At 42.3% G+C, this 26,792-nt stretch overlaps 1 protein-coding gene across 3 annotated transcripts in view; it reads right to left on the bottom strand.

Annotated features, from left to right (window-relative positions):
• Window positions 1–26,792, bottom strand: part of dscamb (Down syndrome cell adhesion molecule b) — a 164,900-nt gene that overhangs the window by 115,987 nt on the left and 22,121 nt on the right. For all 3 annotated transcript variants that reach the window (XM_015341670.2, XM_015341669.2, XM_069189792.1), the window contains exons 2-3: window positions 20,722–21,039; window positions 19,884–20,030 (exon numbers count right to left, since the gene is read on the bottom strand). In XM_015341670.2, the coding sequence (XP_015197156.1) occupies window positions 19,884–20,030; window positions 20,722–21,039 (465 nt within the window). The remainder of the gene's footprint in view (window positions 1–19,883; window positions 20,031–20,721; window positions 21,040–26,792) is intronic.

Here is a 26,792-nt window from a genome sequence, read left to right as displayed (position 1 = left end):
AATTAAATATTACAGATTATCCTGAGAAAACACACTTTCATTAAGATACAGGAGTGTCAGCATTAAACCAAACAGCCAGCGATCACAAAGCAAAGGAACAGAACTATTTTAAGTTTAACAAGAGTTAGTCCTCTAGTTGATCTTTCACTCTGCAGAGACGAGAGTGTCACTCCCCTTTCCGTATGAGTTATAAACTTCTAGTATTCCAAATAAATAAAATAATGTGAATCACAAAGAAAAAGACTAAATCAGGTGTGCATTATGCCAGGACTGTTCTTGGACACCAGCTGTTGTGAAAGTTTTCCTCCATCCTGTTTACACTGTGTTGTTATAATGGAAAATCTACACACAATGGAATGTCTGGAGCAACTGTTTTTATATTTTTTAAAGCAACTTTTGTTTTTGGTTAAAACAACTCCAGGTTGTTTTGTTTTCCTATTACGTTATATTGATGAAGTGCCTAAACTATAATATTTTTTTATAATAATATTTTTTATCTTTAGGTTAACAGATGGGATGGAGCCGTGGTAGCTCAACGGCAAGGGCTTCTAGCTCCTGACCAGAAGGTCCCGGGTTCAATCCCAGGTAGGGGCAAGCGATATACAGTAGCTTGCTCTAATTCCTTCCAGACGGCTCCCAGGTCCACTCAGCCTGCTTTCCAAATGAGTACCAGGGGTTAATCCTTCTGGGGGTAACAGGCTCCACATCTGGTGTCGGATGGTTGAGAAAAAAGGTGGCCCTTGCCCCCCATTCCCCCACGGGCCTTTATGGCCTGCAAAGGGGACCTAACCTAACCTAATGGATGGGATAATAACATACCTTGGTAAAACATCATGCATAAGCGATACTAAAGGAACTTTTTAAAAACTATAGGTAAATAATGCTTCTTGTCATCACACAACACGTGCAAATTCATGTCATAAAACATGACACATAAACTTTTTATATTAACTCATCAACTAGTCCTTTGATAATCATCTTCTTCATTAGTGGGATATAGAAACATTAAAATTGTTTCACATATGAATATATATATATGTTCTCCTGAAGAACACACATCGTTCCAACAGCACACATGTGCAGAAAACCAAGGCCTGCCTGCAGGAGCCATGGAGAATGCAGGAGCACAGTCCCCCTCCAAGGCTCAGCAGCAGCTGTGTGCAGACGATAAGAGCTGAGAGCCTCCAGCAGCCCCTGTGATTGGCTGTTCCAGCTCCCACACTGATGTCATGATTGCAGGTTGCGTTGTCAACCAACAAAGGTCAGACTTATTGATTGCCACCTGGCGACATCAGTCATTGACATCAGGGGTTAAAACGGAGGAGGAATCGGACTGAATAAGTTAGAATCTCCTCCCCTTTCTGCCAGTTCTATTGAAATCAGAACATTTATCCTCGCACCTTCATCTGAAAGGTTGCACTCTCAACCTTAGATTAGAGCCCACCTTCAATCCATTATATCACAGCATCCATAAATCATGGCTCTTTCTTTTTATAGTTTTTCTTTCTGTGTATCTGCTATTTGAACTTATAATAATAAGAAGAAAAAATAAGAACATTATTGGACTGTCTACAGCCAGGAAGAGGGGTAGATAGAGCAGGGCTTACATGAACTGTAAAAGTGTGTTGCTGACTGTCTTTAGTTTTGTGACTGTCTGAAATTAAAACTATTTGGGCTAAGCAAAAGCAGGATAGTGATGTGTCACTGAATCATGCTGCTTCACAGTTCCTGAGTGCTGGGTCAGTCCTGGCCTGGGGTGTCTTCCCTGTGGGGTTTACATGCTCACCCTGAGTATACTGCTCCAGGTCCCAAAACTCCTCTTAGCTCCCAGAAACATCCTGACTGGTTTTGATCAGCGGTTCTAGATGATCTGTTTCCCTGTGCTGTCTTTTCGAGGGGTTGAGAGCAGTCAGATGGGATGGACTCTAGAAAGCCTCCACCTTTACCTGACAGGCACCATTCTAAAGGATGTGTAAATGGACCTAACACTGCATTGCATATGCAAGCATGTAAGCTCCCTTCCAAGAGATTGTACAGTGGGAACAAAGTCAAAAGACAAAATCTAAGTCTCTATAATCTAAAACAAGTCATTGATATAAAAGTACTGTTTGTGGGGAGTTAATGAGATCTACAGACTGACGAGGCTAACACTGCATTTACAGTTCATCAGTACCTGCTATTTAAAGTGTTTCTGCCATTTTGCCTAGCCTGTCTCAGGAAATTGGAAGCATCTGGTCTCCCCATGTGGTGCACATGCCCAATTAATTACTGGCCTGAGTCCCAAAATGTCAGTTCTCTCCATCCCCTGTATGTAAGCAGCATCCTATCCAAGCTGAATCTGAGTTCCCACCCAAGGGTATTCCTGATGAACTGACAGGTTTACATCAATGACCGCTAACGAGCAGGCTGACCTAACAAAATCGGTCATGTGTGCACAAACTATTTGGTACTTTCAATAATGCTGTTGCTGATATTCCTTGATTTTCTGTACCAACATAACTACCCCCATTCTTAAATCTGGTTTAAAAAGCAGTTCTCAAGCTATAGAGTCAGCTACATGAACTGGGCTAAACGCACTTCCCCAGGGCAACCAGGGGACCCAGCGAGAGAGATAAAGAGTGAGAAGCAAAAAGCAGAGAGATGCTATTGTCACTGAATCCATTAGCACAAACATTGTGGAACAAGCAGAGAGAGCATTAGTACTTCAAATCCGTAGCCTGACACAGGCAAGTGAAAATGCATTATTGTGTTCCAAATTATGAAAAAAAAAACTGTCTCTTGAATCTAGACTGAAAGAGAAAGCAGCAAAGCAAACACGCACTGTTGTATAAGCTGGACTAATGGCTATACAGACTTCTCTGTAAGCTAGAATGCACTGAACAGACTCATATTCAGTAACTATTGTTTTAAAATCACTGGGGCATGATCTTAAGCTACATGTATAAGCAAGTCTTGTAAAATACGGGCTTTTAATTTTTGGCTAACCAATGCTTTAAGAATACTGGACTGCTGCTTTTCAAAATAGACTAGCACTGGGAGGTCTTTCTGCAGGAGCCTCTAACACCTCACTGTCTAATTTAGTCTTAATACGCTTCTGAGAGCCAACCATCGACTCCTAATGCTGCTCGCTGATGCCCAGTATTTCTGTCCAACAGCAGTGATGTCATCTCTGCAGCTCTGCATGGGCTATGTGTCTGATGCCAGATAGAATAAAAAAAAACCTTCCGGGACCACATATACACTCTCATATATTCACCCATGTTTCCTAACACTGCAAACAGGCCTGATCTCTAATGATCAGAAAGTAATTACACACAAGCAAAACTTGAGAATTATGGGATTTTTTTAAATATTTCAATGAAGTCATAATTCCCATCACTAACTTGTCTTCCAAATGTTATGACGGTAGAATGATGAGCAAGATTCTGAGGCTGGATCAGTACAAGCGCGCTGGATTACTGTATCTCCTCATTCCTCTTGTCAAGTTGCCAGGGAGGCCTTTGAAAAAGACGATAGCTCTGCCTGTGACCAGTCAGCTGAAGCATGGACTAATCCATCAGAAAAAAAAAGTCTTAGCCCCAAAACAAATCTTGACGGGGGATTGCAGGATCAGACCTAACTCTTCTGCAAGGGTATATAGCAAAATAAACAAGAAGGGAAGTTTCAAAACTTTCAAATGCTTTCAAGTATCACCCTTCAGTCTCGATTGTCACAGGCTAGGTGATATATTAAGAAAGAAAATAGCACCCCTGCACACCACTTTGAAACTTGCGGTAATAGAGACGTGAATGCTTAAGCAGTATAATTTGCATGTCATACTGTATGTTAAAAGGAAAAGCATTTATGTAAAAAAAAATCATTTCCCTTTTTATAATGGAATAAAAATAATCCCCTCTGGAAGATGTATTTGGTCATAGTTCCCCATTATTTAGGGACAATAAGTAAGTGTTGTCTTTCCTTTGATTTCTGAAACTTATCCAGAATCCAAACTTGGCAATGACTTGCAAGAGGCTACAGTATATCTCTCACACACAAACCTTGACACGTGTTGTTTAATACAGGTTACAACTCTACAGCCACCCTTTTAAGTCCTAATGTGGTGAAGCCATTGTATAGCTTTGAAAGGTGTTTTTTAGGCTGGAGAAGAGACATGACCACCCACCCAGTAAGGTAGCCACAGGGTAACTAGAAGGTCATTTAAGGGTTAGTCAAGTACTTGTTACTTCCATAACTAACTCATCACAACTGAACTGCAATGTGTGGTTTGTACCACTGCGTCACAGCTCTTGAGGGTGCTGAGATTTCCGTGTGGAGTCTACATCATCCTGAAGGATTTATACTACCACAACAATACTATTACTACTAATAATAATAAATAACGAAGATATTGATTCAACTGGCTGGCTACCCTAAGCCGTCCCTTTTCTCTTCCTGGCTGTTACCACTCTTACCCTGGAGGGGAGACATGTTCTCAGTCACACCTTTCGCCCTCGCTCAGCGACCCTCCTTGACAAGCAGCTTCCTAAGTGAGAGGATGGACATCGCATGAAAGTGTTGACTAAAACAATATATTATATTATGTTGGTTTTTTTTGCATTTGCCATATCTTAGACACATCCATTTATAAGCAGAGGCGAATCTGTTCTCAAGTCCATTCTCTATGGACTGGATCAGGTCCAGCCAGGTTCAGTCATATTTAATCAATAATGAAAAGAATGACCATCGGACAAGCCTGCAGATCCGTCCACAATCAAATAATGACAACACTGAATGCATGAAATTTTTATCCTCTAGAGGATCACTGGAAGGATTGGTGGTCTTCAACTGGTACTGAACTGGCAAGCAAAAACCGCTGCTTTGCCAGGAGAGTAAAACGTAGGAGATAATCCCAGCAACATGACATCCCATCATGGGAAAGCAAATATAAATGAGCTTGAAGGCTCACAGAGACTGTTCATAGACACGACTCCTGTCAGATTCGAAACTTGGCAGGCAGCTCACACCTGCCCCATGGACCTCTGGCAACTCCAGTCTCTCACTGACACGGACAGCTTCCTGAAGGACAGAGGTTCTCCCTCTCGTTTCAGTGCCCGCGACAGAGCGCGAGGCTGCAGAGGGCAGTGCAGGCTGGGACTGCGTTCACAGCAGTGGCACCTACCCAGCGCAGGAGCACGGACCAGCTCCTCCCCATCAGCGACTGCCAACCCCTGCCAACCCCTGTCCCTCCACCTTCTTTTCAGCAGAAAAATATTGGTAGCATAAGTAAATAGCAAAAATAAAATTAACAGAACTGTCACAAGAGAGGGCCTCTGTGAAGTCAGGGCCACTACGTGGCTGGGGTCTTTCCTGAAGACAGAATTGCTGCCCTTTGTTCTTGCTGTTGTTTAGAAATTGGCACAGTCTTGTCAGCTCAGTGCCAGTACAGCCAGACAGCAGGGAGGGTGAGAGAGCTGCGGAGGTCACTCGTACATTAGCAAGGAAACTGAAGGTCACCGATGTGACACACACTGAGCCCTTGGAGCAAGACTGCCCAGTGTGTCTCCACAGACGAACTCAGTCACGTGTCTTCCCCTTTGCCATTTCTCAGCAAGTCTCAGCTTTCTGTCACGAAAATATTTTAATATTTTCATATTTCTAGAAAATAAAAAATTGAATCGAGGGAGCAAAAACATAGATTAATTATAATAATTCCACATATTTATATAGAGCTTTTCAGCCCAATGTATCCCAGCCCCAACTGGGAGACACACAGCCGCCATTCTGTACCAGCAGCCCCAATGCACAGCACTGCTGGTAGGGGAATGTGAAACTGTATCACCAGTTCAATTAAGGGGGAACTTTAGTGAGGCCAGATTGCCCTTGCCCAGTGTGGAATTTAATCTTCACACCGGTTTAATACCCCTACGCTTATGAACAGTCCTGGGATCTATGACAAAGCAGTCAGGATTTATGTTTAATATTTAATCTTAAGGATGGAATCCCCTACAGCCCAGTCCTGTATTGGGGTAATAGGTTTGGACATTCTTGCTCCCAGGGTTGCCACCAACTAATCCACCATCAGCATCATCACCATCACAACCTGCAGAGGCAACTTGGTTTTCCTTGACGGTCTCACATCCCCCACTACTACCCAGGCTCAGCATTGATGAGCTTCTGAATCCTGACCAGATTAAAATATTTTCATGACAGAAAGCTGAGGCTTGCTGAGAAATGGCAAAGGGGAAGACACGTGACTGAGTTCGTCTGTGGAGACACACTTTCTGCAATTTCCCTCACGGGATCAATAAAGTATCTATCTATCATCATCTATCTATCAGATCAAGATGGAAGGTGATAGTGATGCAACAATGATCAACAATGTGTGGTAGGATATAATTGTCCGTGTACTGGTTAGACTGTATTGTTCGTGAAGTCAGGGCCCTGATGTGGAAAGACCAGTCTAATTCCAGTCTATGACTCCCTATGTCTTAACCTTAATCTGCTGGATGCACACAGAAGTCTCTCTTCCATCTCTCCCTGCCTTCTCTGATGGTCTCACAGCCTTAACAGCAGCGCTCATCCGCCCTGTGTTTGCTTTGCACGTTCCTCTCGGCCTCTGCTTGAGGAGTAACCCTGAGATTGATGCTTGCCCTTCTGCAATGCTGCACAAGAGTCATCCCCCAGGAAACTGCCTTTGATTGGTTCAGAGTCACGTCTCAGGACCCAAAGCAGTCAATTACACAAAGGGTAAAAAAGATCCAAGGGAAAGAAATTAATGAATCTCTACTGACAGGAAACACTTCAAAAGGTCACAGATGACATAAAATGAGCAGAACAGTCCTGGAGCCTTGTGTGCTTGCTCAATTTGGAGATTTTTAAAAAGAAAAGAAGCAAGTGAAAAAAAACAACAATGAATATCTGGTGGGGCTTGTGTACAGCCAGTGCATCCACATACTAATTCTTTCAGCCACTGCTGTTTGAGGTGTTGCAAATAAACCCTCTTTCAAAAAGCCAGAAGATGAGATGGTCACTTTTTTCACGACCTTTAAAATGTGTCCTTGGAGTCCTAGGAGGTGTGTCCGGGGTTGGGATTGAGCTTCGCCTTTCTAAGAACAGCAGCCCTTCACGTGGGCTGGTGAATGGCAGGAAAAGACTGGCTCCAGCCTCTGCTGTAAAGTCTCCCACTGGCTCTGAAAAAGCCTGCGTTCTCCAGAGACAAAGAAGAGCACCTTATACCCAAAGACACCATGCTTCTGTGTACCTCGCCAGAAAGCCTTCGCCCTGCTGCAGTTTGACTGTGAGCTCACAGAAACAAGTACCAGTATCCTGCTGTCCCCAGGAACCAGAACCTACCACCCGACTCTCTTCCATTTCCCAGATTCACCAAAAACTTCTTCACAAAGACACCAGTGATAACAGACATTAATTAAAAAACAGTAAGGCCAGCTCCTCGGCTCCTCATTGTTTCTGTATGCTTCCCCTGTTCCTTGGAGACTTGCGTTATGAAGATCTTGCATGAAATTAAGATACTGCTGATCAGTTTTCAAAGCAGCAGCAAGAAAGGGAAACTATCTGTTTTTAATTCTTTGGGCATTCCTGAAAACATCAGTGTAGAGTGGACAATCCAGCTTTCTTCCTCAGCTTCCTGAAGTGTGTACAGTGTAGCTTCCTCTGTATCTATTGTTAATATTGCCATTATTGCCTTTTCTCTATATGAGGATAACAATAAATGTTTAAAATCATCGCCATCTGATGTTTAATTACACTTCTTGTGCTAAGTAGTGTGAATGAAAAAAATACACACAGCTGTTAAAGAAAACTGAAGACTGCAAAAACATCCTGAAATAGGACTGAACAGTAGGCATTCACTCATCTGACAGAAAAGATGCTTTTATGTTAGTTATCTTACAAAACATCTGAAAAGAAAATTAAACTGCCCATTCTCTCAGAGATCATTTATTGTGGCTGAAGGCAGACTCGGCACAGTCTGCGGTTTTGGAGAGAGTGACCTTGTGTGATTTTCTTTCAGAAGAGCTTATTTCTAAGACAAGAAATGAAAAGGCAAAACTATGACGAAGAAATCACATTATGAAAGAACAGGACAGCATCTCTGAAGACGAAAGTGGTCTTCAGAGTATATTACATCTTCAGAGTAAATTATATCCTCTCAGTTTAAGCTGCAAGGGTTTCAACAGAAAAGCAGCCAGCTGCATTCTCATTGGCTAACAGACTGATGCCAGATATGAACATGACTAAAATTGAACAAACATGAAGAACAGCAGTAAATAACTACAGCATTTCTTTATCTGCACACTTAATTGCAGCAGAAAAATAAACAGAATAAATATTAAATAGTATGGTATGTTGTGATGCATATCAAATGTATTTACGTATACTGTAATGTTTGGCAAACTAAACTAAAATTACATTACATAAATGTGAAAATTCCATTACAAAGGCATTGAAATTGCTTTTGTAACTTAACCAGACTGATGTGCTACAGCCTTTCACATTTTTTAATCCCAGTAATCCCTGCAGTCTTTATTTTTAAACATAGTTTGGAAATAACAGATACATAACTCTGGAAATCAACATCCATATAACTTTCTTGATCATTTCTAATTTTGTAGTGCAAATTATCACAGTCCTTCAATTTCTTTAGTGTTAACATCTGTGGCAGAAAATCTCATGGACAGATATACTGGGATGGGCTTCTGATTGTAATTAAAAAGCAGATTTAAAACGCCCCCCCTTCGCCCCCCATCCAAATCTATCAGCTTTAAGTATTAACCCGCATCCCCATCCCACCCCTGGATGATCTTAGAAGTCAAGCCCATACAAAGAGGGTCTTCACACTACGGCTCAACACAAACACTACAGTCGTACAACAATAACTTCTTTCTCACATATGGAATGTAATTTGTATTTTAAATAGATTTCTTAGTAGTTTTTAAATCAGCTGCATAGCAGAATGACTGTTACTTGCGGTCTGCATGAAACTGACCTGCATGCTTGCAGAGGTTACATACTGGCAGCTGGAAGATGAAATTGCCATCAGCTGTGGGCCAGAGGACCGCCGAGCTGGCATCAGAGAGTGTGGATGAGTGCATCATTCCTCCGTGATGCTGATTTGCCCCCAGCAGACCTGATGGAGATGTCCTGGAGACAGTTATGCCGATTGGCCCGTTGTTCAAGCCAAAGTGTAGTTTAGTGGAAGTGTGAGAATGTACAGGAATCTCCTTTAACAGTAGCATGTCATGGTGCAGACTGAGTGCTCTCTTAATGTTCACCTTTCCTAAGTACTTGAGTCGGTTGTGTTGTTGTTACTGAAAGTTAATCCTGATGTGCTGTGGAAGACAATGCAAGGCAACAAAGTGCTGAAGCTACAATGACGTGAAATGACAAATCTGAGGTCCTGCCGTGTCCAGCCTTTTCTCCTACTCTGAGTTCCAACAGAACATCTCTGGGACCATTCTCCAATGCCATCAACAGGAAACAACTGCGATTGGCCAGGCTTTGCCAGCGGGCCACTCCTGCATGGGGAAGAGTGGTGGAACAGCCCACAGCAGTCTGTCCGGAGGCTGATCAGATCAGAGCATCAGTCCAGCCAGGATCGCATTAGTGCTCAGGGAGGTCATACCTCAGACTAACTTTGCAATCCTTTTCTTTTGACTTTTCATAATAAAAAGCTATTGTGATTTTTTTACCTGTATTCTTTTTCAAATGTCCAGTGATTTTTTAGATCTATTTTTAAAGTTGAATTAATTCCATTCCTGGGTGCATTAGTAAATGTACAAAGAGCTGTTTGAGAAAGTTTCTGCTTTAAAAATGGGATATTTTTATATTGTACCACCTCTGCAGGGGATCAATGAGACACAAAAAGCCCCCAGTCACTTCATAGTTTTGTGCCATTAGAGGATTTTCTAAATCATTTTTCTAAGCTAGTGACCACACCATGCAATGAACTACAACACCTTATGCAGCTCCATTCATTAAACATGCTCCCTCACTGCACACAGGAGGCTCCTACATAGGCAAAGCATTCCAGTGAATTGCTCATCGTCACCATACCCTCCTCTGCAGATGCACAGTAAATTGTGCTCACCATCTACAAGTCTATAAAGAGAAATTAATTGGTTGTTCTGTCCACAATTAGCTCATGCTGTGCTTATTACTAATCTGTTTCTGGACCACAGCCATTGGTGCCCTGGCCTCTGTCCAGTCCACCAGCGCAGAGTAATCCATGAAGCCTTGGAAAGTCCTGCTATAACAAGTGGTGCCACACTGGAACATCACTGTTTATTAAAGATTAAGCCATGCTTAGTCCTTCCGCTCACAGATTTATTCTGTAATCATTTTCACCCTTAATACTGTAATCGCCACCATATTGCACCTGTTCATCAGTAGACAGCACTGCAAGTAGTCTTGAACTTGCTCCTTCATGCAAAAGAATACAATGCGATCGTGTCAATTTTAACAATTTTACTTCGCTTCCTACTTAAACAGCATTTTTGTGGTTATTCAGGAGAGACTAAGACATCTCTCATTTGGTGGACAAAGGGGAAAAAATGATTTAGTGACCTGATTTAGCTATTTTTAATTTGGTTAAAATTCTACTTAGATCCAGTTATGGACACTGGTTAATGTGCATGACTCAGAAGATTCTATATGACGCAACCCACAGAATAAGGTTTTTGCCTATCATGATTAATTAGTAGCTCTTCTATCTTAGAGCAAATTATTGGTAACAGTTGATGCACTAGTCAAATAATTGTATTTTAGGTACTGCCATTGCTTAAAACAAGGTCATTACTAGACAATAATGTGAACACATATCTTATTATTTTGAAAACTGTCGTTCTTAATGATTTACCAATTTTTAAAAATGTCAGGTTGTGTTTCTTGTTGTAAGCCAAGTGTTCCTGCCTTACATCCTTCCATCCCACTGTGAGAAATGTGCACGGAGCAGATACTTCTGAACCCACTTCTGACTCTCCTCTTCAGTATTTTCTTTATGGGCTCTGAATAAGGGCAAAACACAGCACATATACAGTACGTCTGTGTATGAATCCCAGCAGAGCTGTTGTGATTGTCTCCAGACAAGGTCCAATACTATCACATCAGGGCACGTTTGTGCTTGGTAAACATGCACAGCATTCCTGGTCTCCACTGCTCTTCACTGGCAGTGCAGGTACAGTAGGTGACATGGCTTCATCCCCAGGTGTGCTCAGGGGAAGCGGTTCATTAAAGATGAATCCCCGAGCTCACCTGAGACTGGCAACCACCCAGGCATGCACTGTGAACAACAGCAGGCGCTTTAACTCCACCAGCACACACTCCAAACACCAAGGCCATGTCCCTCACCAGCTCACAGAAGCACTCCCCAGGCACACAGAACGGCAGTCTTCAGAAAGCATCCTCTGCACTTCAGCTTTGCCTTGCTTGTTCCATACACAAGAAACAAGAAGCTGACAGAACGAGACTGCTTCTTCGTGAGAAACAAGGGCTGGTGTGCTCAAGTTCATGCACCTTCAGCTGGAGATGGATACAGTGCCACCCTGACAAAGGCTCTTCTATTTCCAGCAAGGCTCTCAATCCAGACAGCAGTTCATTTAGACTGCTTTCTAATAGCAAAGAAAAACTGCAGCCATGTATACAGAAACCAAAGACACTGTGATTTATTTTTTTTATTTTGCATACTCAGAAATTGTACAATACACCCAAACCACTGTAGTTAAGCCTTTTTAAGTAATAATAAAAATGTGACACACTCAAAAAATACTGTGCATTATCTCTAGTCTCTATAGAAACCCCACTGGAGGACCCGTTGCACTGAGCACACTGCTTCAATCCGGAGCTACTGGCAACATTGCAGAGCTCTCACAGCTCAAGGCTTCTTCCTTCACACAGAAATCAAAATGCCTTCTTCAACTTTGTGAGGGTAAGTCCACTAGTAAAGAAAATAAGGGCTAAAGGGTTGTCAGAACAAGCCTGCTACCAGTTTACATAAAACACATCACACCAATCCCTGCCCCACACCGACATCACACAGCACATACTGATGACACTAGCACACACCCTTCACTCCACTCTCCCATAATTCTCTCTGGCAGCCGCATGATTAATGCACAGAGGTATTGATTTTGCTTCTGTATTCTATTTTTTCCCTCTGCAAAGGCACTGCTTGCTGCTGTAGATGACTGGACAGAGCTGGGCTTTTCTGGAGCGTAGGGGTGGCAGGTTGCTGGGCAATCTGTATTCTCCAGCAAGCTGCTCTTAATGCAAAAAGGCGAAGAGGTTTTACCGCAGAGTGTGCAAAAGCACAATCACAGAGCACGAGACTGGGGTCCCCAGGAGCTAATTCTGCTCTCTGTGCAATGCCTGACCCACTTTCTTTAGCACAGCCACACTTGAAACCTTCGTGTCAGAAGAAAAGACAGAACTAACACAATAAGGCGGATAACACAGTTTTAGAAGTCTCCTCTTTATAGAGAGAGGAACCTTGCTTCGGCCACACTTCATGGTTGCTGCAGCCAAATGGCGCCATGTTACTCCCTGACTTTCCCTGGGCACCTTGTGAGAGCAGCTCAGAGCTGTGTGCCCCTGTCTCCTTCTATTCTGAAGGCCTGGAGAGGTTGTCTTTGGATCAAACTGTCTGGACCAGGAAAGCCAGGTTTCCTCAAAATGCTTGGGTGTTGCAAGTGGCCTATATCACCTAATTTTATGCCAGCTATTTTACATATTTTTATTGCTGGATTTGCAAGATTTTAAGGATTTTTTTTTAATTAAGTTTAAATCTTGATTGCTTTAAATGTATGTTCAGAAACATAATGTTCTTCAATCCATATAATTTAACATCCACAATGGCATAGCAGTAGAAGTAATTCCCTCTGTCCCTCTGCATTTTCATATTTCCCTGGACTTGCAAAGAAAACTCTGAGAGTCAGTGTATTTAAATGAAGACTACAAATGAAGCCATTAATGTTCCCTCTGCAGGTGAGGACAGCACTAATTGACAAGAAGCAGTCTGTAATGCACAGAAAGGTGGGGTCTTCTGGTACTTGACCTTCTCACCCGCCGCTTGTACTGTCAGTGCAACAGTAAACAATAAGATAGTTTAATAACACAGGTACTGTGTTCTTTTTCCCCATAAGCAGCCTGGCATTAAAAGCTAAGAAACAATCTGGAACCCCTCACGCAGGAGCACCGTTATCTCAAGCCTGAAACGTTGTTTTTTGCAGTAGGCTTCTTGTTACATCTGAGGCACGGTGATGCCCCCTGAAGCACATGAGCATCGCAGCTGATGACTTTAGTCCGAGGGCCTGAGTAAGGAGGAAGTGAGAACTCCTTGTAGGGCCGTGGCCTTGCTTTGTCATTGCTGACGGCACCGCCTGTTCTATCGAAACTGCCTTTGGAGGTGCTTCTTTATGTCCCAAGTCTAGAATTTCTTTGTGTAATTTGAGAGTGTAAAATTTCGAAGAGAATCTAGATATTGATGAGGTTCAGAGAGGGTTCAGTGGAGCCGGAGTGTTCATGTTGGGGGAAGATCTTAGTCTTGGTTTTATGAGTTACTGTATCTGAAGCTGACTGTCTAAAAATCAAGACAAACCAAAGGTGTATTTTGTGATTTGTTGCCATTTTAAAAAATGCTGCATTTCCAAGCAACAGGACAGAAATGTCTGTTCCTGAGGCTGCTGAGACCGAAAAGTGCCAAGAAATTAGGTCTCAAAAAGAAAACATTCTTCATGTTTCAGAGCAATGATCAGTTATATTTGTCTCCTATGAATATCCCAGTATGAGCAGCAGTGTGCAGCATCTTAAAAGAACATATACTTTTAAACTGTGGCTTTGAGGCTACTGACCAGGTAACTACTGTACATTTACTTTACACATGTTGTCTTCTTTCCAGTCTTTCTAAAGGCACCAAAACAGTTCTTCAACGTTATAAAAAAGCATGAAATATGTCTGAACAACATGGACATTGACCCTGAACATGTCTCTTTTTCCCTCTGAGTCTTTTCTGTTGGTGTCCACTGAGAGACTTTTTCTGTGAGAGGAATCCAACTCTATAGAAAACTGGATTTCAGTGAAACATTAATTTTTCACTTGGATAGCTATTGCTTAACGTCACTTATATGCTTTTACTGAAAAAAAAAAAACAGATCATTACATATGTAATCATAATTATGTTATGCAACTTATCCATTTCTTAAAAAAAAACACATGGGTTATACTACAAAAACATGCACACCACAAAGTAAAAAAAAAGTTACAAGTATGAAAACGATCCGTCTCTTTGTAAACACAGCCTCTGATATCTGTGACAGGGCAACATTAGGAACAGGCAATTAAGCGAGCAGTGGGGCTTTTTTTCCTCGCAGCACTGCTGAAGGGTCTGGCTTAAAACTGAGGTCGCACTGCTAAATGGGTTGGCAAATGCTCACAAATGTCAGCAAACAAAGACTGTGAAATCTGTCCTATTGCTCAAGAAGGAAGCAACTATTCCACCTAATGGATGATTTCGTACCAAGCAGACCCTCTAAGAAGAAATGATTATTACAATGCTGATCCCAAGCAGGGCTTATGTGATAGATATTACTCATACACTGTTAAATACAGTTGGATCATCATACCTTGATCTTCATATCGTTTAGGGCTACTGATGAAAAACAATGTAACCAGAGGTTTATCTATGCAGAGCATTCACTTTCATAGAGATATGAATTTGGCCCACTGGGCAAAATCATAGGCCTAATTAGAAAGTGTCCCCAGTCAAATGTATATGAAGATTTATTCCTTTACTGTATTGTATAGTGGGAAGATGCTAGTGACCATGGTGAAGCTGGCAGGGGCCAAGCGGATCCTGAACTTAATCTGACCCCAAGTGTTTTTACTTGCTAACCTCCCCGCAGTCTGTTGCAGAGAAAACGATTAACATGCGCGCAGGGAAGTAATAAATAAGGAAGAGGGCTCGCTTAGATCACCTGGCCACAGCTCTTCTGTCTGAGAAATCTGCTCACTCAGCGGTTGACCAGCGGAGCCTCTGCAGCAAACCAGCCCTGGGGTGTCAGCAGGGCAGCAGCAGACAAGCCAGAGCACATATCCTGAGGCGCTGGGACTGCACCACAACCTCCCAGCACTGCCTGCCAGAGGAGAACGGCTCAATAAGAGCACCCTTTCCCTGTATCCTGTTCATTAGCACTGGGAATACGAGAGCGTGAGGTTGATCGATATCTTCTTTCGAGTTCATGGCCATATTATGATGGAATTGATCACTGATACCGGCTTTGTGCAGGGAAAATTAAAAAGAAGAAGACGGAGAAGACAGACGGTCCTTTCCTGCGGTCACATGACTGCATCATTTCAGAAGCTCCAGCGAGCTCTTCAAGCGCACACACGAGTCTACACACTCAAGGTATGAGCACACACACGCAAAGCACACAGCGAGTTACCACGAGTTTAGAAACAGGCACTTTGCTTTTGTTTTCTCCCCCTATTAATTTTTAAGTCAATTATTAATCAAAGAACAGAAAAGAAGTGTGAAGCGATGAATTTGAAAGCAAAGATAGATTTAAAAATACATGACAGGTTAATGGTATGTTGGTAACAACGCCAAGGCTTACGAGCTACGGCACTCATTCTGATTTTAATAGAACAGGCTTCATAGAAATGTTAAGCGGTCCTTATTTTGAGAAGTAATTCATATTATAATTAACTTCACTTTTTCCATCACTGCTGCTTAATTGCGCTATGCACCACTATGCAATTATACTTTTTTTTTCCTGCAGGGATAACTTGAATGTTTTTAACCAGTCCGCCAGAGCAAGCTTATTAGCCAAAAGGAGTGGCCCTGGTCTTGAGATGAAATGGCTTGTGGAGCTTTGAACCAGGCTTGTTTGCATTGCAAGACCGTGTTTTCCTAGTGCACAGGACACAGGTGTGCACCCTTAGCACCCAAAGACCCTGCCACCCTGTCACCCTGACAAGATCACCTCTTTCAAATTCAGGCAACTGAATTCTATGAGCCATGTCTGCTACGCAAGGTCACCTCAGATTAATTCTGCTTGAGGGAAAATACAATCATCAAAATAGTTAATTAAGGATTTAAAGGGCTGAAACATGCAACAAGGCTCTAGCAATGAAAAGAAAGCTTCAGTCCCATAAGAAGAAGATAAAAATCTATATATATATATTGTAGGAAATATATATTGAAGGAAAATTCAGCACTGGACCTTCTCCTGTCCTTTTCTTATCTCACAGTATCTCATCTGGAGATATTTCTCATACTCTTCTGTTAATTCTCATCTCATATACAGTACGACAGCACCCATCACAGGTGACATCACACTGGGAATTGCAGACTTGCTACATATTAACAGTATAATTTCAGATAATTCAGTCAAGCTTGAGTTGACTTAACTATGGAAACACGGTAATAACAGTTCCAATTTGACCTCCTTGGCCTTTCTCCCAAACAAACTTCATGTTTCTAATCACTTTATAAATGCTGCAAAGCTGGACTGGGATCTAAGAATACAAAATAATGCAAAATAAACAAAGAATTCATCACGAAAACCACACACAGGAAGAACAGCAATGTGGAAATCGTGTTGGGAGTGCAACACGACACACTGTATCGGAGCTCGTTCTGGGTCGTGTTCGCTCTGGACCTTGGCTTAAGGAACCGGCCTTGAATACAAAACTGCACCTCGGACAAGACCTGCACAGCGCTGCTTTACTCCACCCCTGAGGGCAGTCCCTCACGCTGAGCAGAAAGCAGCCCTGGGAGGGATGAGGATGTGGTGGTGATGTGTGCAGTGTCTGTCCCGCTGGCGCTGGCCGGTCGCGACACCGCCTCAGGGTAAGCTCAGGGTAAGAGTGCAACGACTGTGCCTACCAAAATTTGTATTCTGTTTAGACTGCAGAGTGGGTTTGGGTGAAAACGGTATGGGATTGCTTTTCAAGTGCATGCACTGAGTTTTCACTTCATTAGTTACAAAGTGGGTCAGATCCCAGTATAGGATCGAGGGGGCAAGGAAGTGTGCTTATGGTGAACTATAACTAACAAATATGTGCAATAAAAATGAATTATTTATCTCAGCGGTAGGATAGTTTTATTCTGTTCCTTATGAGACCAAGTGCCCTGTCTTTTTTCATGAATCATTGAAGGCGTAAGTCTGAAAACCCTTGAATTTATGCGGCAGACTAGCAGTGGGGTCATTCTGCTGTGAGTTTAGAACACAAAGCTGTGCTGGTCCACACACTTAACAAGCCTTGATCTCCAACACGAAGGAACCACCCGTCTCTAAATCAAATGCAAGAAAAGGCACATTTGCACATGCAATGAATGCTTCTATCATCAAATATTTAACAACAAAGCATGACTGGACTAATCACAGTCATTCTGATAAGTTCAAGAAGAACTGAGAGCCCAAAGAAAAGATTTTTCTGCTGAAAATTGTACTTGCTTGTTACAAAAGTAGTCTTTCAAAAATGTTTTGAAGCTGTTGGAAACAGGACAATGCATTTTCCAGAAACAACCAAGAAGTTACAAAAGACAAAATATTGCACTCTGTTTCATTGATCGACAGGGTCAGAGACGTATAGTATCTCAAGTGTTTCAGCTTGACAACAGAAAAGGCCTGTTTTACCCAGTAGTTTGTTGAAAGTCATTCTTTCACAACTCTCTGCATATGCCATACTCTGCACATTCTCTGAATAAGACAACTGAGCCTAGATGCTTACTGCCTTTACACTATAAACCCATTGAAACAGCAAGAGGAGACTGGCCCTGCCATGTACTGTATAAAAGACAGCAGACTTTCTTCTTGGAGGATTGGGAGAACAGAGAGACACAGAGGCATACAACAGCTACATATACTGGATTAAAGCATGATGGTGTGCTATTAATTTTTCTTCTATTCTCCATGAGAAAAGCCTCACTGTTCTTGAGCTCTCAGAAAAAAATGTTTTTTAACGCAGTTTCAACTAAAAAGTTTCCTAGCGCTCAGAGTCACAGTCAAACCCAAGGTGATACACCGCTGTTTCATCCTTGAGCAAGGAACTTCACCCAAACTGCTCCAGCAAAAATACTCATCTGTAACAATGGGTACAAGTGTAAGTTATTTTGGAAAGAAAAGTCAGCCAAAAAAATTGTAATGTTCCACTGGAGACCAAAAAAGAATACGGAATTTGTGCTCTGTTAACTTTTAGGTCATTGAGTTTGATATACTGTAGGCTTTGTCCTCTTTTGCTGTTGTAACATCAATTTGTGATGAAACAAAGGGTCAGATATTGGCTAAAATAAACTGGCCAATCTTTGACTGAGATCTGTTCTAAACAGGACAAAGAAATTTAAAGTTTGAGAAAACCTACCTTTTCAATAGTCCATGGTGGCCATTATATTAGTATCCTACGGTATATACCGTATATTTACATTTAGTTACAGTTCATCAAAATAAATTTTATATGAATAAATTAGGAGGCTACCGCATCAGGTTCAGTGCTGTACATACCGTATTCTCCATTGCAGAATCTAGCATCATTTAAAAAGAATTAAACTCTACTGTATTTGGAGTGCTATAATGACAAAGCTATTACAGAAAGAAAAACAGATTGATATAGATTTCTTAATGGATTCCTCTGTGCTTCAGTAAATAAATTCAAAACTCAGCATTTGCCCTCCGTCCACGCACGTTATCAGCGTGGCTATTGAGTGTGCTAAATGCCCCATGTGAAGTGAAATTGCCCCAAGGGACACGCTATTGAAGAGAAGAGTGCTCCATTTATCAGATGTAAATTACCAAGCCAGTCACACAATGGCTTCAATTGAGGAATAACTGGGTCAATACAGTGCAGCACAGTGACACAATTGGCACACTTTAGTAGACCAGGACAGAGCTCCATCTGAGCTCTGAAAACAACTCTCCTCCACAAAACCCAAACCAGCAACAACACAACATGATGATGGAGCCTTCCCAGTGAAAATAATAACACACATAAGAACACAACCAGACACACAAACTCTCCTGCTGAGGAGCAGCCACTTCTCTCATCAGAAAGACTGCATTCAATGGTGTTTTAACAAAAGATCTTCGTCTGTTTATTATCACACTTTTCAAACCCCTATAATCTCTACACTGAACATCAACAGCCCAAAACAAAAGTTACACTTGAAATGAAACCCATATACTGTACTATCTAGTTAACCATAATAATTAAAGTATCTGTTCTAAAAAGCAAAATATCTTCAATCAACCAATATAAAATGCCAACTTGTTTTTCTTTATAATAATACAACTAATTAGGTCAAAATACAGTAACTATACTGTATTTTCTATTGACACCAAAATCTAAATAACATCTACACATTACCTACATATGGAAAACATCTATTCATACATTTGTCCAAAACCTTTGACCAAATCTCTTGAAAACAAAGAGTTTTGGCAGGAAAATAATCTTTATAACTTATGAGAAAAAAAAATCTTGCTTTTGTTTCTTATACAGAAAAAAAAAATCTTGCTTTTGTTTCTTATACAGAAAGCCATTGTAATCCACAATTAAATAATGGTAAAGATATTCCCATCCTTAAGAGGTCATGGCAAAACAAATGCATTTCTTTAACAGGGGAATAAATGCAAAACAATTCAAAAGCATAGCTGTACCACGCAACATTGATCAGGAAGCCCACATACTGGAAGAGCATCTCAGACACTGAGAGCAGCAGTTAGCGATCAGAGCCTGGGTCTGGAAGGCTCTGGAAGGTGAGCTGCTGCTCCTGTACCCCTGAACTAGGGACTCCCCCCACACTGTTCAAGCAAAACACCCCGCAGCGTACAGGGGTGTAGACGTAGGTCAAACTCCAGCGAGTTTCCAGCAAGGAAAACAGAACAGGGTCCTACCTGAGACAATTGAGACTGTGTCTTTCTCCCATGACACAACAGTGATGTAGGCCTCCACTAAGGCCCGGATAATGCACTTGAAGACCGCTACATTGCCTCTCATGGCTTTCTGGTCCTCGACTCGGACACCATAGGGCTCCCGTAGAACTGCAGGAGGGGATAGATCTGGCATTAATGCAGCGCAAACACGAGATTGCAAAATATATCCCAAAACAAGGACTCGGTAGATTGCTGGATTATAAATACACTGCTAGAGAAAGGTGCTGGGAGATCTTTTAGGATGGATGTCAGCATTTTTGTACTGAGATTAGCTTTGTGAACCTCATAATATTTGTAATTCACTCCTCTGCAGCTCCAAAACATGAATCGGAAATGTATTTTAAATGAAACTCCATTGGCTACCTCGGGGGTAGGGGCTTACTCTTATTCAAGCTCTAATAACAAATACTGAAATTCATGTTGCACTTTTCACCATCACGCCTTTTTTATCAAAACTATGGTAGGGCTTTCAAAGTTTCAAAACTTATGGGTCAGTTTTGTTTTTTTTACATAAATTTTAGGAGCTTTCAGCCAGGGTAACAGCTAGGCAGGTGTGTAGCACTGGCTTTGCCTCTTAAAGACGGCTTTGAATAAACAGCCATTAAACATGTTACACACTTAAACTGGGGAGCAGGTGACTCAGCTGTTTGAGATTCTGCCTGGTTCCCCTGTGGCGGGGAGATGGGAGCCCCAGATCTTTACCTGGCCACCGAGTCTCCCTGTCCCTGCAGTCTGACATGGCTACCCAACCACTAATGCATCCAGACACGAGTATACGAGCAGACAAAGAGACACTCACCGGCCTTAATATGAACATCTTGGCTTCTAATTTTCCCTGAAGGATTTTCTGCTGTGCAATAGTAAGTGTTATCATGGATTAGGTTACTAAAGCTTGAAGGAGGGAAGGGGAAGATTTGGAGAGTGCCGTTTGGGTGGACGTGGCGGATCCCTGGAACATCGTAGATCTCCTCGCCCGTTGCTAGGTACCAGCGGAGCGTTGCCGGGGGCACGCCTGCTGCGGGACAGGGCACCAGGGTCCCTGTGGTGCTCGCAAACACTACCTCTTGCAGAGATGCATTGACGAAGTACAAGCTGGAAAGTAGGTCTTCACTGAAAACTGCAAGACATGAACAAAAACAAAGAAACATCAGGTACGGTTTTGGATGGAGTGAGATTTAAGATAAAGTCTGACTGCTCTCATTCACACTTTTCTCTCCCTTTTTGTTTTATTCTTATTTATAAAAGCACCCACTTGCCTCAGTTGAAAGATTAATAGTGTGAAAAATGGTCTGCTGCATAAGGCAGTACTGGTGGTCCAGATGAGGCAGTACTGGTGGCCCAGATGAGGCAGTACTGGGTGGCCAAGCACTTTGGAATCCAGCTAAAAAATGGAGACCATTGGCCAATGGACAATCAGTTTAGCTCCTTGTGTTGAAATGCTACAGTGTGAAACCATGTCAAACAACTAGACCCAGGGGGCCAGATTCAGTCTGCTGGAGTCAGTTGTCCATTTACACCCTCTGTGAACAAGTAGCAAACAGACACATACAGTACAACAGTCCCACAACAATAATCTCCATTCTCTCATTACAGGACAAGCCCTTGTTTCGACAGTGAGCTCCCAACATATACACTATTTCATTTATGTTACTATAAAATGGCTCTAAACCTTATCCTGCCTAGATAATTGACCTTTCCTTAAGTACCCTGGCATTTCAGATAAACGCCTGCTGTTGCTCTATTTGCCCCAGACTTGATAACCATGTTTGCACACAGATCGTTACTGCACAAAGGAGGAACACTGGCTCACATTACTCTGTCTGAAGAGAAACCCAGCCTGTCCTCGTGAGCATCCAAATCAATGCTCTACCATGGTATCCAGTTTCTTGCAAGGAAAACATTCTTCAACAAACGTGGACTGACAGAAGAACTCTTTCTTGTGTTTTAATAAAAGGTATGTGTTTTCACATACATATGATATTGAATTACATTAAAGTCAGATTCTGAAGATGCTGTCCTGAACAGATGAAATAAAAAGTCTGATCTGGTCTCCATATTTTTTAATTCCATCAGAGGTTAGAAATGCATGCTTCTTTCCGTAACCTAGTGCTGAATATACTTCACTAATAGCAGGTGATGAATGAGCCCACAGGAGTGGGGAATCAAATTCACTACCTTCAATGGCAGCATTTGAGTGGCAAGTAGATTCAGCAAAGCAGCCCAAATGCTTGACAAGGGCTTGTTTGTTGTAATTTTTGATGCAAACAATTTATTTGTTAATTAAAGCTAAATGAAAATCCCTTTACAGGTGGAAAAAAGCCTTTAAACAGTGATGGGCAGAAAAGTATCACATCAATCAGCCTCAGAAAGCCTGTTTTCAGACGCTGCAGTGAGTGCTGCCAAGTATATTCGGTAATATTACTGCTGAGACCTGTGACCACCTGTGACCTCTCAGCTCTCCGTTCCCATTCTCTGCCCTGACGCTCCAGCCCCTCACACTGGCCAAGCGGTCTGCCAACTGCTCTCATTTGCTGTAAACACACACCATCAGCGTGTTTTCGGAACTGCTTTGTCTACACACTGTGTGTATACCATTTTAACTCTTTCTATTTCATTTTGGGTAGAGCATCATCTGCCTCACCCTTGTGTCGGTCTTATGAAATGATCTTATTAACTGATCAATGTGATGCACTTCAATTCCCAGGTCCACAGCCAAGCACTCCTAACCAGGAGCTTTAGGCAGCACCACGTCACGCTCGCGAGGCACCAAGGCCTTTCACACGCGGCGCAGGAGAACCTGAGAGACCCAGCGCAGTATAACGATCCAATCCCAGTCCTGAGAGTGAGGGGGATTGTGGGTAGGACAGCCCTGCTCGGGCAGAGACGTGACTCAGCACGCCGCACAGACAGCAGGGTTTCCTGGAGAACGGAGGAAAAGGCAAACAGGGGAGGGGGTTATCAGGACCTGTAAAATAATTCAGCCCTGACTCATCATTAACTTCAGCTTTGGCAGGAGGCCCCAACCTAATGCTATTTTTAGTCAAATTGACAGGACTACTATAGCAGCAGTCTGACGTTTACACACAGGGCTATCCTGCCCACTGCCTCTCTTGTACAAGAGCCCAGCATGCTGACAGGAGAGAGTCTGAATAAGAATCTAGAAAATAAGTTTGAATTCTAAAATAAAAACATAAGAAGGGTTATGAGAGGAGGGTTTTCTGCACATTTAATCAGTTTGTTTAGAAACTAGTTGACATCCAGCTGTTTCTTGAAGGAAGACAGGGTACAGTCTTCAACAGCATGGCTGGACAACTTGCTCCACACGCCCACAATTCTCTGTGTAAGGAAGAGCCTCCTGTTCTGCTGCAGATGTTTTAGAAAAGACGGATTCACTTTGTTCAGCTGCATTCTGGTAAATAATACCGACAACTAATTCCTGAGGATTAATTGAATGTACTTGGCAGCTCAATGTGAAATTAAGACCTTCATCTTACTCTGAGAATGAAAAGGAAATTGTTTTGATTTGTTGGTTTGAGGAATTTCAGTAAAAAGTCATGAAACATGACCAATGACTAAAATCTCCAGTGCCACAGTGGACAGAGTGCTTAATTAAAAAAATCAACACCATAGCTCACGCCCTTGGCCTTAAGACACAGCTTCAGGGAATTTAGTTTTATAACCTCTGTAACACATTTTACCAATCAGAACAAATACAAAATGAGTGAAGGAGGTCACACTCTAACATAGTGGTAAATGAGAAAAGACACCTGACCACACTGTCACAGTGAGTACACTACAACTGCAATCAGACTGCACTCCTTCACTCAAGAACAATTTCTTATAAGACTCTCAGCCTGCATCCAGCTTCTAATCATTTTTTTAGTTGCACTTTTCAGCCATTGGTAAAAGCTGCTGTGCTTCAGAAACCTGGAAGTCATCACAGAGCAGCAGAAAGAGCAGATTTATTTACATTAGTGTTCTCCCAAGCTGGGACCCTGAGTATGTGTGGTGACACACTGTCCAGCACCGCACATGACTTACATCAGCTGATCCCTGAAAGAGGAGTTCCGCCAGTGCAACACTGCGCAACACTGCGCAACACTGCCACTGAAGTCAGTGAAGACCAAGGTGCAGACGTGTAACCGATGAGTGCCACCCTGAATCACGATGGAAATAAAGCAACAGAGCACTAAATAAAATTGTAATTTTAGAACAAAATGTCAGACAAGTGAGGTCAGGGAATGCCTTAATCCCTGACCACTCTGCGGTCAGCCGGTCACGTCACAGTATCAGGCTGCCCAACAGTGCCAGTCAGAAACACACTCTTGCTTCTTGGCTGCTTTTACTGCTTTTCCCTCATTCCTGCTCATTTAGTTTCCCTCATCTTTTCCAGCACTCGGACGGTGATGACGCTCAGCAGCACAGCAGGCCAGGAAAAAAAGAGATCTACAATGTACAACATACATGTGGAGTTTCTACAGTGGAGAAAGGCCTTCAGTTACTCTTTAGATTAAGAACGGATATTCTTTAAAAAATCAACTTACTATAAACTGAGGTTCTTTAGATGTAGTGTCCATAGATATAGAGGCTAGGTTAGCGCTAGGATGAGGATAGGGGTCTGCTTGTGGGGCCTGAATTACTGAATTGAAGACAATTAAGTTAATTTGTCTTGGATCACTTTATTATGTGTCCAAATTCTGCTGTATAATGACGTGGTCTGTGCTGGGAAGGGTTAGGAACCAGGAGAAAAACTCAGGACAGAAAAACAAAATGAAACGCTTTCATGTCCATCAACAACAAAGAAGACAGGTGTCTTTTTTGTCATATGTCATTTGATATTCGAAATTAAGGCCACAAGTTCCAGAAATCTTTTTCAAAACATGAGTGTTGATGCTGTATGAATGTGTGTGGATATGCTGGGGAACAAGAAGGAAGATGAATTACTTTCACTGCAGTTCATGCTAATTGCTAAGCGGTTAATTTCCAGACAGTGCCTGTGTGCTCATTGTTGAATGTGGCCTTGTGCCTAGCCCTGTTGTCTCAGTCTGTCTCTGACTTGCAGGCAGGCAGCGAATGGCTCACCAGTGACAGCTGGCAATCCCATCCCTGGGGATAAAACATTTTAGCACTTCATAAATTTCTAACAAGGTTTCAAATCGCAGCAGTTTCCACTCTTGCATTGCTCCATTGGTTTAATGCACACATGCGCACACACACACACAAACGCGCACACACACGCGCACACACTCGGGCTTACACAAGGGCTAGCACACAGCTAGGATGCTTACAGTACACAAACATGCGTGTATGGGCAAGTACACACATGGGCTACCACGCACTGACAAATACATGCACATAGGCTCACATGCACACGTATGCACACACACACAAGCACACATGCGATAACACATGGGCTAACACAAGGGCTAGCACACACACGAGCACACATATGTTTTCGACACACTCATCAATACTTAAAAGAAACAGTAAAAAAAAGAAAAGCAGGAGCTGAGGTGTAAGCCCTCATAATTGAAGGTAAATGGAAAATCAAGATTGCTTAAGTGGTTTGTTATGTTTAATAAGCACCAATTAGCTGTGCTGAGCGAGAGACAGAAATTTTCTGTGGCCTGAGAGAATATGCTGGCAGGGTCTGAGGGCTCCAGTTCCTGCCTGCTATTGCATTCTTTGCCAAATTATAGCCCAGATAAGACATGACTGCTGCACACTTATTAGGACATGCTGCTGTTTCCACATGTGGACACACCTCTCAGTCCAGGTCACTTCCTGTAAAGAGGAAACCATATTCTTACTCACAATAGATATACTACATTTGAAATTCAGTCCAGTCCCCTGAGGTCTTTATTCTAGCTCATTTTCATGCAAGGCCGTGATTGCATAGTCCTAATGCATAAGGGGAATAATTATTTCAGTAACAACAGGTCTCAAATCATGTTATACTTTTTTTTAAAGATTACCATACAGTTTGTTGTGATAGTCCTGTTTTTTTAAATCACCACAGTTCATTTTATTTATTCTTCAGTTGTTTTAAATAATAAACTAAATGAACATAGTGGTCCGTCCACAGTCAGTCCATCTCCGGATGGCACTCTTATCAGGCAGGGCCATCGGCCATGACTCTCCAGGCTGGGAATTCAGGGCATTGAACCCTTCGCACTGCGCTGCATCAGGCCAGCCATGCGACCACATGTACCTTTTACTTTAAATCATCACTAGAGAACAAACTGGTGCCTTAAAATACATACAATTCTCAATGAGCTCAGTTGTCTGCAACAAAATATTTTTTTCTTGGCAGCTGCATGGGTGATATGACTCTAATTTTTGAATGAATGCTCAGAATCCAAAGTGATGCCTCCCTGTAACTGCTGCCTCCTGGGAAATACTATGAGCTCTGCATATGGGGTTCATGTGAATAAATCTGTCAAACACCAGTAATATGGAATTTTAGCTTATAAATGACTCATGTTGTACACCCACTCTTGTTTTTACAGCCACCTGGGGTCTCCTAAAAAAGAACAGCATGATGCATGAACTTGCCAGTGTCCTCCAACAGCAGGAACAATTTTCTTCTTGCACAGTTTATTATTTACCTATTTAATTAAATATGGAATTAGCATTCCTCTAAGAATTGCAGATATTTCACCACAGCTGTGCCTCAGGTCCACAGGAGGGTCGTGAGATCAGTGGTGGCAAATGAAACCCAATGCCAGCCATCAACTGGAGCTCCATCAGCTACCAGCCCTCGGTGTCTGACAGCTACAAGGAACAACATGCAATCAGCACGACACACTCCAGGCACACAAACAACACAACACACCATGAGAACACAATCAGCACGACACACTCCATGCA

The sequence above is a fragment of the Lepisosteus oculatus genome, chromosome 5, assembly GCF_040954835.1.
Source record: "Lepisosteus oculatus isolate fLepOcu1 chromosome 5, fLepOcu1.hap2, whole genome shotgun sequence".
NCBI lineage: Eukaryota > Metazoa > Chordata > Actinopteri > Semionotiformes > Lepisosteidae > Lepisosteus > Lepisosteus oculatus.
Note: the sequence above shows the minus strand (reverse complement) of the source record. Positions and strands in the feature narration are given on the sequence as shown.